General features: G+C 36.8%; 1 protein-coding gene across 1 annotated transcript in view; it reads right to left on the reverse strand.

The window, feature by feature from the left end:
• Window positions 1-1,680: 1,680 nt before the first annotated feature.
• The window catches only part of MAGI2 (membrane associated guanylate kinase, WW and PDZ domain containing 2), a 1,360,388-nt gene continuing 1,348,736 nt past the window's right edge, over window positions 1,681-13,332 (reverse strand). Inside the window, exon 22 of the mRNA XM_073551424.1 lies at window positions 1,681-4,674. Within this exon, the coding sequence (XP_073407525.1) occupies window positions 3,887-4,674 (788 nt within the window). The 3' untranslated portion in view covers window positions 1,681-3,886. The remainder of the gene's footprint in view (window positions 4,675-13,332) is intronic.

Genomic DNA, 13,332 nt, shown 5'->3' on the forward strand with positions numbered 1-13,332 from the left:
TACTGGTCTTGGAAAATGGTGACCAAAGCTAAAATTTTTTCTCTTACAAATTTCTGATTTTTTTCCCACTTCTTAAATATATTAGGTATCTGCATATTCGTACTGTCCAGGAAAATCATAATGCTAGGTCAATTTTAATATATAGTAAACATGATAAAGAAAAAAACAAAAAACTTTCACTGCACTTGGAATTTTTTTTTTCCAACTTTTTAGTTGTCATCCATATGTACAACTCGTCTCACAAAAAACAAGCCCTCATACTGCTAAATTGACATAAAAAAAGTTATGGCTCTTGGATAAAGGAGAGGATAAAATGGAAAATGGCCATGGTGTGAAGGGCTTAATAACCTAGTCAGAATTTTCACAGTATTGCGGGGATTGCTTCTTTGAATTCACAAAGATCAAGTGCAGTATTTGTTACCATCATTGGCGAGTCTGCTTTATAGGATGCGTACTCTATTACCCAATCTATGGAAGCTTCTGGATGATCACAGTATCAGTTATATAGTCAAGTCATCTTGTAGGTGACCCAGACCCTCAGGACTGAAACAATATGCCAGGTTGTCTGAAAGAACAAGGTGCAGATGTTCCCCAAGAGTTGTGATACCTTGGATGCTGTAACTCACTGGTTGTGGGAACCCCACAGAGTGTGGCACATTTACACAGCACTTCACTTAAGCACAGTTTTTATAATTCTTCCTGGATGTCTAGCCTGTATTACACAAAGCTTATACTTACTTGTTTGTCATCACTTGAGTTTTCACCTTGCAGATGTATTTGTTACAAGTACCATTGGGGTCATGGTGTCCTTATGAGTTTCTATACTTATGGTGTGTGTGTCTGGGGTTTTTCATACCGCCCTCCTGGCCTCATAGACTGAGGCACTAGCCAACACTGAGGTAACAGACAAGTGGAAGCAAGGTTGGCGTCTCCTTAAAAGGGTTGTCCATTATTGTTAACACCTTTTTAAATGCTACTTTACTACAGAAAACATCATAAAAAACAAAGCAAAACACATACACATCTAGAGGATCACAGCTCCAGCAACATTAGTGCTTTCTCTCCCAGAGAAGGCCAATCTGCGGCCACTGATGGACTGCAGCCTTCACAGTTCTGTCTGACAAGCAGGAGACACAGCAGAGACATTGCTGGAATGCTACTGGTCTGGGAGGAGTAGAGTTTTTTTTTTTCTTTTATCTGGGGCATTTCAGCAATTAAGAAAAAATTGTCCAGTATTGAACAATTCCTAAATTTTGAGAGGTGAAGCGGCTTATCCCTGATCCTCGTAATGGAAGAGGGCTTCAGATACCCATCATCTTTGCACACTTTTAATGTGTGGCATACTGGAAATTTTCCTGCAATTAGATGAAGAGAGTGTGATCTCAGACTTTCAAAAATCAATTCGGAGAATTTTAGAGTCTTGTGGAAAATAAAATAGTAAAGTTTATCTGCGATAAATGTATCAGAACAGAATTATAGTCATATTTAGCTGTAAAAATACAAAATGCTGATTGTGAAAAGACACACACTTCAACAGAGTGAACTTACAGTAGTATCTTTGTGCCAACACAACTACTATGGTCAAAATTCTCCAACATAATCCTCCTCTGAAGTTTTTTTTCCATATTTTGGAGTCTACATTCAACAAGACATTGTCATTAATGAAAGATCATTGCCGTCTTTAAGATTTTTGGATATATATTTTATTTGACAGTGTTTTAGAATATCATACAGTAAACAAGATTTATGTAAAAGTTAATTTAACCGTAGTGGTGCATTTCATAAAAATAGTTGCTCACTTACAGCCTTTCTGTGACTATTAATACATGGAATTATATTTATAGAGATACAGCTGTACAAGGTAAATTCACAGCTAACACTACACAGATTTATCATCTGGAATGGGGTTTAGATTACTTGCTCCCAGACTTTATCTGGTATAGCTGTATAAAACAATTACTTCACTGGTAATTGCAAAATGCTCTGCAAAGTAGACTTTATAATGTTATTTTGTGTAGTGTTTCCTTTAGTTACCAACTTGGTCACGTATGGAAATGAGAAATTTTGGGACGTGCACTTACACTACAGAAGCATTTTACAAAACTGGATTAGGCAAGGTATGGTAATTGCCTAACATGAAGCACAAGCAAGAGGTGGGCATGAACGTCAGTAAAATGCTCTGTATTTGTGCTTTATCATTGAGAATGGTGATTTATCTTTAAAGCTGCAAATTGAATTGGCATCCAAATGCTCCTTTTTTCATAGACTTACACAGATGGAACATTAAACATTTGATGCACCGCTTATTAAAACAGGACAAACTTGGAGATGTCCAAGAACAAGGACAGACAGTTAAGTCATATGAAAATTGCACATCTGATGAAAAGCATAGTAAGATGTGAAATGAAATGCACCCTCAACTCTACTCAAACATCCCTCTAATATATATTTTGTACATTTCATAGATATTTACGTATAATACTTTCATGAAAATAGGCTTCTCAATAAACTGCTCTTGGCTGCGATATAAATATAGCAAACCCTTTGAAAGTGCAGATGTGAATTTATAATTCTCCTCCAAAAGTAGATAATGGAATCCAGATATGTGTCATGGTGGAGTGTAAGGCAATAGGGGAAACCTTTTATGTTCTTTAACCTTTAGTAGCTGTAATTGGCAACCTGAATGAATATATGACTTCGTTTTTTATTGAATCCATTGTGCGTTGGTAATACGCAATTTTACAGAAGGCATACTGTTAAATTATACCCAAGGATCCCCTATGTTGATATTCAAAAAGTGACTTTGTGTAAATGGCATGGACTATACAAAGTGCGAGTATTGCTTACAATGCGGGGTCAGAAAATAAGTTAAGCTGCAGATTAGCATGCTATATAGCCTAAATGTCATTCTAGAACTCATACCCGTGAAACTAGGCCAGACTTGATGGTAAACGCTAGGAGATTTTGTAGCTTTCACAATCTTTTAAAATAGTTTTTCCCCGGATAAAGTCTTGTCCAACAGTGTGGTACACTTTTACCTTTTTTTTCTGGTACGATTACATCTGCTTCTTCCATACTTATGAAAGCTAAAATGTACTGCTGATACAATACATGTACACTGAAACATGTACAAATGTACACATTGGACGCCAGTTTAACTTTCTTTGAAATGTACAGGAATATGGGTTATTCACAGAAAAATGGCATTTAAATGGAGCCACATCAGTCAGTAAACTAACTGTCCAAGTTAACAGCGCACACACCTACCTACATATGCTGCATGATCAGGCGGGTTAATGAAGATAACGTTCCTACTGACACATTATGGTCTGCAGATTCAAAGCTTCAGAGAAATATCTTAACCCCTGTCTAGATATGTTGATAGCAATATATTTACAATACCATTGTCGAATTACAAGGCATAATTCGTTTTCTCCTTCATCTTACTCAGTGCAGTTTGATTAAGGCGATGTTCCAGTTTGTGATTGCTCTATGTTTGTCCTCTTATTTTTGCTACAGACAACACTGGGGTGGATCCCACATCCTTCATTAAGTGAAAAAATATACTAAAGCTAAACTGCACATTCTGCCTCTGGTGTATTCTTTGCTGTTTTGGTTCTTCCTTTGCTGGTAGGCCCAGAGATATAAGACCTGTGAGCTCCAGGTACTGATGTACAGTTTCTTCATTATACTGGTTAGACATTGTGCACAACCTTAAAGAAATACAAAATATATGCTCCTGGTCCCAGATGCACTTGTGTAGGTAAATACATGTGAAAATTAAAATAAATAAAATGAAAATCAAAATTAAATTATTTAAGATGGAAGCTAAGAAAAATGTTCCAAGTCTACGTGAAACAAGGAAAGGGAACAGTCATATTTTCAGTTATCTGCTCATGGCTGAAGTGCCAGATTTCAGGGCGCTAGGTAGCTTATCAGAGCCAGGAATTTTCCATGGTCCCGGTGAGACAGTTGCTTTCCGAGGTGCAGTGCTAGTGCTGCGGGTGCTGCTAGGATGTAGATGACTTTCCTTTTGGAATTCACTGTATTTAGCTTCAGCATCTCTCTCGTCTTGGTCCATGGTGCCCGCTCGAGAGGTGGAAATATTGCTACTGTACACCTTTGATAACCCACCTGAATCTGACTTGCTCTGCTCAAGAGCGGCCACTGATTTTTTCTCACTGGTTGCATCCTTATATATGTCTTTTGTACAGAAGTTTCCTTCTCTGTTTGCTTCAGTGGACCTGGAGATCAGAGCTCCACCATCACTGACTGCAGAGTACCCACACTCTCCCACTTCACCAACATTTTTCACTGTCATTTTCCCTGCAGAAATGGTCTTGCCAGTATCCGATTTTTTCGACTTGCCTTCTTGAAACTCTATTTTGAAACTCTCTTCTCGTCTAGACCTATCTACTTTCTTTGGGCTTGCTGATCTCTCCCTTGACTCTCCAAGCCTTTTCTTTTTATGACCATTTGCAGTGTGTTCCTTTGGTTTTCCCATATCTTGTTCCCTGTAGATATCCCATGCTGGCTCTGGGTGTATCTGGTGAGTAGGGTCAGAGGGCAAGACTGAATGTGATGAAGATAATGGTGCAATCATGTCTTCAAGAGAAACGGTTACTTCCGGCCCTGGGGAGGTGGCAGAGGGTGAACTCCAGGAGTTTGGTTCGTCTGTTATAAAATAGAAAAATATGTAAGAATGTGTACAGTGCAATTACATTTCCGTTACTATACAAATATACAATACTATATTAACATACATCACAAAAAACAACCATATCAAAATGAATCAACACTAAACGCACAACAGCACAAAAATTCTAGTAGCATTTTAAAGACATTTCAGACAGTACACCAAACACAACAAAAATAACTCCAGCAGGACTTGAGTTAAAATGTATAATAATAAGAAACTATGTGTTAGCATTTAATAAATAGACGATATTTAGTGCAGATGAACTGGGTGATGAAATGTCATATTGCAAACATTGTAAAAGATGCTAAAATAGACTAATTAAAATCTTATTAAAAAAAGTGCAAATTTCTTAGCAACAGTGCCAAGATTCTATTACAAAGTAATCATTGAGTTTTCTCAGTAGCATTATTTAATGACAGTATTGCTATGTATCATTAGGGTATCTTTATGGAATCTACAGTATATCACCAAAATACACTTTTAAAACTGTAGAGTACAATGTAGCTGCATGCTCATTTTGTTATGCCCATCATCTCAACCATTATTTTAAAGTCTTATTGCATCTAAAATGGAAAAAGCAACTTTTCAATAGTAGTCCAATTTTGGTGGATTAGCGGTAGAGGATGACAGATGTGCACTGGGACTGTTTGCAACCTCTTTCCTACACACTGGTCTGTATAGGAGCTGTACAATAAAACGACATAACATGCTTCATTGTTTTTGATATATTGGGACAATAAATTGCAGAGTCCAAAGGCAAAACTGTGAAAATATTAATGACGTGTGACTGAGCTGAAGTTTATTTATTTTACATACTTATATAAAGCCATCATATTCTGCAGCTATTTGTTGATATTAGTTATTACTTTCCCTATTGGGGCTCACAATATAAAATCCATATTAGTATGTTTTTGGAGTGTGAGAATAAACCGGAAGTACCCTGAATAAGCCCACAGGGAGAACATAACATCTGCAACGAGTTTGTATCCTCGGTGAGATTTGAACCCAGGACCCCGTGCAGCAAAACAACAATGCTACTCACTTAGCCACTATGTTCACTGTGGATTTCAGATCTCTAGAAAACTGCTTGTAATATCAGGTTTGAGAGAATGAGTCAGTATCATTCAGGTACTGCCAATTCTGTGAATCTTTAAAATAAATTCACAACAGTGCCCAGACAATAAGAGGATAAAAATACTGGTATGCAATTTTGAAAGGCAAATTGAAGCACTAACATGTAATATATTTCCTTGAACACAACATGCATTAGGTTAATAATTCTACAAATAGTCATAAAATTATTAAAATCAGGCAAGTTAAAAGATTGGAAAACATAATAAAAAAATAAAAGCAAAAATATAAAATAAACATGCATAAATAATCCAAAGAAAAACAAACAGCAAACTAAGAACCAGACAATGCTGCTTCCTGTATCATTCCAGATTGGTATTACTCTAGAAATCATTCAATGATTTTATTTTTAAACTGACAAGATGATTAAGTTACATTTTTAACTATTAAACAAGATTTATGTGAATACTAGGTAAAGTAACCCTCCTCTTCTCCGTGTATACTGCCCCATTGGACAAACAATTAGTAGATTTGGTTTCCAGTACCATATCTATGTTGATGACACCCATTTATATACCTATACTCCTGATATCACTCCTGCATTATTAGAAAACACCAGTGATTGTCTTACTGCGGTCTCCAACATCATGTCCTCCCTCTATCTGAAACTGAACCTGTCAATAACTGAACTCCTTGTGTTTCCTCCCTTCACTAACCTACCTATGCTCAACATTGCTATTCCCGTGTGTGGTTCTACCATTACTCCACAGCAACATGCCCGCTGTCTTGCGGTCACACTTGATTCAGAGCTTTCATTCACCCCCCACATCCGATCACTGGTTCGCTCTTGTTATCTGCACCTCAAAAACATTTCTAGAATTTGACCCTTTCTTACTTTCGACTCTGCAAAAATTCTTACTGTTTCTCTTATTCATACTCTTCTGGACTATTTTAACTCTCTACTAATTGGTTTCCCTCTTACTAAACCCTCCCCTCTCCAATCTGTCTTGAATGATGCTGCCAGGATCATATTCCTCACCAACCATTACACCGATGCCTCTACCTTGTGCCAGTCATTGCACTGGTTACCCATCCACTCCAGAACTCAATATAAACTTATCACTCTCACCCACAAAGCACTCCATGGTTCTGCACCACCCTACATCTGCTGCTTCGTCTCAGTCTACCACCCTATTGATGCCTTCCTTTTTGCTAATGACCTAAGGTTAACATCCTAAATAATCATAACCTCCCATTCCCGTCTCCAAAACTTCTCATGTGCTGCAATAATTCAATTAATCCCCAATACCCACAGTTTTAAATATGCCCTAAAAATGCATTTCTTCAGAATGGCCTACCACCTCAACACATTAATCTAACTATCCCTGTGTTGCCCATTCAAAATTTTTACCATAGCCAGGTTCCTTGTATCATGTTCTCACACCCTTTATGGATTTAATAGCCCTCTGTGTCTGTACTTTTAAACATTCTTGTTGGTAATTGGTTCATGCTGCGTTACATGAACACCGGATTTCTTACATAATGGCTGGTCCGAAAAATGAAAGCAATTGTTACCATCCACCTTTCATGTATCCCCCATTTCCTCAGCGATTGTAAGCTTGCGAGCAGGGCCCTCATTCCTCTTGGTATCTATTGATTTATGTGATTATTGTTATGCTGTAATGTCTTTTGTCTGTACAAGTCCCCTCTAAAATGTAAAGTGCTGTGGAATATGTTGGCGCTATAGAAAGAAAATTATTATTATTATTAAGCAACAACTATCTTATCTCACAAATTATAATTAGATTTTCTGAGTTTTTATTATAAAACTTGGCTGTGACATACAGAAAATGTCTAACAAGTCTAATACAGCGACAATCCTGTATTTTATATATTTTAATTTTGTATATTATATTACAAATACCTACTTTACAAGTATATATGTAAATTAAATAATACATAATATACATAATAAAATATGTAAGTAAATGCAACAAAGGGATAACTAAAAGGTTGGTTATTTTATTTTGGGTTTTTTTTCACTTTAAAAGTCTCAGTGACATGACAAATAAATATATGCATTTAAGTGTCTAAATTGTGACAATACCCAAGCCCTATGCTATGCTATGGTGATCTACAGTCATGAGAAAAACTGATGTTTTTTACGTATCAGGACATATTTAAAAAAAAACTGGTTATAAAATGTCTTTAAATAAGCTAACGACAAACTCAGATAACACATGCCAAATTATACTGTCATTATTTATCTAACAAAAATTAGGTCAAAATTCAAAGAAAAATTAAAAAGGTGCTAGTAATCAAATGAACTTGATTAATTTTTCATCAGCAAGTGATACCAAATTGATAAAAACAGAAGTTTTTACAGTGTTGCTGTTAGCACAGTGCCAAAGAGGAAATACATCAACAATAATCTTAGGGTAGTAAGGGTTTTAAGGCCATTATCAAACAATTTGAAATCCATCATTATACATTGAGAAAGATTATTTCAAGTTCAAAATTTTCAACATAGGTGACAATCTTACCAGGATTTTCATCCTAAAGTCCAGATCTCAACCCAATTGAAATGTTGCGATGGGACCTTAAGAGAACTGTGTATAAATGAATGCCCACAAACCTCAATGAACATAAAGGGAACCTGTGATCATGAAGTGCAGTCCAATCTGCAGGCAGCATGTTAAAGAGCAGGGGGAGCAGAGAAGATTGGTATATAGTCTTGTAAGGCCACGAACTCACGTTGAGTATTTAGTGAGTATTTTTTACCTCAGTATTTGTAAGCCAAAACCATGAGTGGGTAAAAATGCAGAAGTGGTGACATGTTTCTATTATACTTTTCTTCTGACTGCTCCACTCCTGGTTTTGGCTCTCAAATACGGAGGTAAAAATCTCATCAAATACTGAACGTGTGCATGTAGACTCAGTATGGACTAGCGGTGGATACCGCGTCCCACATGCTCCCCAGGCATGGCGCGCACCTCCATATATTTACAGACTCGCCAGTTTATTTGGCCACACTGTCCTTATTGCAGGTGGCAGGATCCTTAACCGTCTGATTAATTACCACTACAAGTGATCTTATGGGTCCACCCATATCCCTGAATAAAATATAATGGTGACTGATGAAGGTCCAGCATTAGGACCGAAATGTTTCTGTTACTACGTTGTGGACATCATTAAATTCCTTGTCTGATCACTTTAAGTTGAGTGCCAAGTTTCTTGTTTTACACTTCATGGTGTAGGAACCTACTCTGGCACCCCCCACGGCTGTGCACATGCTGATTATTCACATTGTTACTATATAGTGAACATGGTAAAGAAAAAAACAAAAAAAATTGTGGAGTTGCACTTTTTTGCAATTTAAATGCACTTTGATTTTTTTTCCCACTATCCAGTGCATCACATAAAATGAATGTGATGTCATTCAAAAGTACAACTCGTCCAACAAAAAACAAGCCCCCATATGGCTATATTGATGAAAATACTAAAAAAAAAGTTATGGCTCTTGGAAGAAGGGAATGTAAAAATGAAAACGACAAAAAAGGAAAATCGTCTGGGGGCAAAGGGGTTAAGCAACATTATCAGCCTCTCACATTGTTCTTTATAAATTCATAAAGAAAGCAAAGACTTCAAGTGAATTCTGCTAAAGGTGGTTCTACAAGCTATTAAAGGGGTTGCCTGTCAAAACCGGTAAGTCTACAGTCACTTTGTGTGACTGCAGACTTATGAATGCTCTCAGCACACACATTGTGCGCTGCAGGGATTCGCTGGTTTCACTGTGTGCTGTGGGGATTCGCAGGGAAAAGTGAATGAGTTATAGGTACCCCCCGGCTAGTGGACACGGCTTTGCTCCATACACTTATATAGAGCCGAGGCCGTGCCCCGTCCAGTGACGCAGACGGATGGTGGGTGTTTCTGACTAGAGAAATTACGAGTGTAAGGAGAGCGAGGCCATGCCCACTGGACGGGGGTATGTATAACTCATACTTACCCTCCGTTCCCGGGTCTGAGACTGACACATCCCCGCAGCGCACAGTGCTAAGGGGATTCATAAGTCTGAAGTCACAAAGAGTCAAGCAGACTTATCGGTTTTGACCAGACAACCCCTTTAATTTATAGGTTTACTTAATTTTTCAAGCTGTTTAACAAAATTAGACAAAAAAAGTAGAAGTAATGACACAATATAGTTTTTCATGTGTTGATGCTTATTGGAGGTGGTATTTACCGATTGTAAAGACCTTCTAAGGACTAATTTGGTTCTATTTATTGTGTTCTGATATGTAAAATCATAGAAGAGGGTGTACTTAGCTTTTCTCACGACTAGAAGTTTGGTTTAGTGGAACCATAAGAGCTCCAGGTGTTGTGACTATATAATAGGCATGTGAACTAGTACAGAAAACACAAATGGTAATAGATTTTTTGCTATTGGAAAAGAACATGAAGTATAAAAAATGTACTGCAGCACAGAGTCATTTTCTATACAGGTTTTCTGCATTAGGTGGATACTGACTAAAAAAGGAGACAATAAGGTTATTGAGATTGTCTTTCTGTTTTATCAATGAATTAAAATGAAACATGGCCACATTATCAGCCAACTCTCCGCACATCATAGTCAACATCATATATTTAGTATATTCAAGTAGAAAGCATAGAAATTAACTTTAGAAAAATCTTGACAAGATTGTGACAAAGCCATTCAAGAAACCAAAAATACATATTAAACTTTATACTACGATTCTAAAAGAACTGAAAGGCTGCAGTGCAAATTATTTATTCGGACGTCATGTCTGTATTTCCACAATTACATTCATTTAGTGAATAAATCGACTAATGCACATGGATAAGAAAGACATAGCTGAACTGGAGCGAGTGCAGAGAAGAGCGACCAAGGTTATTAGGGAACTGGAGAGTCTGCAATACCAAGACAGGTTATTACACTTGGGGTTATTTAGTTTGGAGAATCGAAGGCTTAGGGGTGATCTTATTACAATGTATAAATATATGCGGGGACAGTACAAAGACCTTTCTAATGATCTTTTTACTCTTAGACCTGTTACGGGGACAAGGGGGCATCCTCTACGTCTGGAGGAAAGAAGGTTTAAGCATACTCAAAGACGCGGATTCTTTACTGTAAGAGCAGTGAGACTATGGAACTCTCTGCCATATGATGTTGTAATGAGTGATTCACTACTAAAATTTAAGAAGGGACTGGATGCCTTTCTTGAAAAGTATAATATTACAGGGTATATACACTAGTTTCCTTAATATTGTGTTGATCCAGGGAGCTAGTCTGATTGCCGTATGAGGAGTCGGGAAGGAATTTTTTTCCCCAATGTGAAGCTTACTGTTTGCCACATGGTTTTTTTTTGCCTTCCTCTGGATCAACATGTTAGGGCAGGTTAGGATAGGATATGGGTTGAACTAGATGGACTTAAAGTCTCCCTTCAACCTTAATAACTATGTTACTATGTTAAAGTTTTGAAAACTCATTGTTTAAATTAAATAATTTTTTTTTCATGGAATTAGATGAGTAGGAAATATATTTTCTGTTCCTTCCACCTTTATAAGAAATATAATCTTACAAATTCTGAGAAGAAGTGATACCGATATTCAAACAAGCCTGATGCAGCCATGGAGCCATCTATTAGTGCATGGAGATGACTAATCAACTAAAACATTTAAGTTCTGATTTGATATTATATCATTAGAATTTTTTATGTATCAAGCTTATACCAGTGACATTCTAGATATGCAATATATACATTTATGGTCAACTAAAATAGGGTCTGTAATGATACCTGACGTCAAGCATATATGCGCAAATTATCTGAAAACATGACTAATACAAAACTAAAAAAAAAAGAAAAACAAAACCAAAAAAACCCTATTCTAAAATGATTAGCTCATGTAACAAAACATTTATCTCAAATAAGGGTTAAGCAAAAACAGCGGGACTGAAATTTCCAAGTTCTAAGAATTAACATAAAAGCATATTAAAACTCATTGACCTATAAAATCTAAGTAACCAGAAAAAAGGGTACATCAGTGACAATTAGAGTAAGAAAGGTTCCACAAGGTAAATCTGGCAAGTTATAAAATGCTTAAAAGATGTATTAATGAGCTCGTCATAGCATACCATTACTAGATTAGCATTTTAAAAGGACACCAAGCAATTTTAATGGTACTTTTTTCAACAGGTAGCCTATCCTCAGAAGGTTGCTCAGTGTAGTCAGTTGGAGTCTGACCCAATTATTTAAACAAGCACAAAACCAAATAGTAATAATGGGTAATCCAGGGCATAGTCCTGAACCATCTATATTTAAAACACTGCAATAACAATTACCAAACCATGAGCACATGCTTATGAGAATCAATAATCGTACAGACTTTTAATATTTTTAGGTGAATGCCAATTTTGTATTAGGTGAGTGTATAGTTTTAGAAGGAATGAGTATGCTTTCTTTCATAAATAGTATCACATCTGTACATGGGTTATGTCTGATATCGTAGCTCAAATACAGTGAACTGAGTCGCAATACCTCAAACGATGTGTAGACAGGAGCAAAACTGTTCTAAGAAAGCAGCCATACTTTCTAATCCTGTATAATACCATGAAGCAATAATTTAAAGGGGTTGTTCATGAATGAGATAAAATGGCACCCTTAACAAAATTAAAACTGCAGCACAGCCTAATCATATGTCAAGAGGGGTTGCAGTCTGAAGAAACACATCTCAAGACCCATGTCAAAACTATCATAAGAGCAGTATAATAAACACATACGTATGTGAGCTGCTGGACCAGGGCAGTGACATGAGAAATAAATCTTTTCTCTAACTGAGCAGTCCTCTGTGTGCGGTCAGTCAGAGATGAGATTTATTTCTTCTCATGTCACAGCCATGCTCTGGCTGCTCACCGAGCTTATGTGGGTTTATGATACTGCCCCTCTGATAATTGAGACAGGTTTTGAGCTGTGTTTCTTCAGACTGCAACCCCTCCTGTCATGTGATTAGGACAGGCTGCAGTTTACTTACAAGACAGTGGTCATTTTATTACATTCTTAAGCTTTTCTCCAAGAAAAAAAGAAAAATTAAAGATGGTGCAGTGGTTGATGTCGCACCTGAGTCTTGGAGACTATTGAAGAGACAAGCAATACAGAATGACACATAATAGATTGGGGCCCAGTTACAGATTTAGTAAGCCGAGACTCAGGAGTTTCAAAAGTTGCACCTATGATCACCTGTACACAGTAAGAGTCCCTAGATCATTTCCTTTCATCAAGTGGTAATACAATTCATGTGACTTACAGGATTTAGAGAAAGCTTTAAAACACATTGAGTTGGCTATCAAGTGCAACCCCATTGGGAGCTGTATGGACAGCTATGTCGGTTACAGATAAGCCTTTCTTATAAAAAATAATATCTAAAAAGTAGACAGCTGAACACAATATGAAAAAACTTGACACAGGAGAATCGCTCAAGGTTTTTTTATATAGAATTTTTCAATTTTAGGTGAAATATTCTTTAATGTTTTTGCTTACTGAAACTAG

Source organism: Dendrobates tinctorius, unplaced genomic scaffold (assembly GCF_039654945.1).
Source record: "Dendrobates tinctorius isolate UK_male_01 unplaced genomic scaffold, ASM3965494v1 ptg000176l, whole genome shotgun sequence".
Lineage (NCBI taxonomy): Eukaryota > Metazoa > Chordata > Amphibia > Anura > Dendrobatidae > Dendrobates > Dendrobates tinctorius.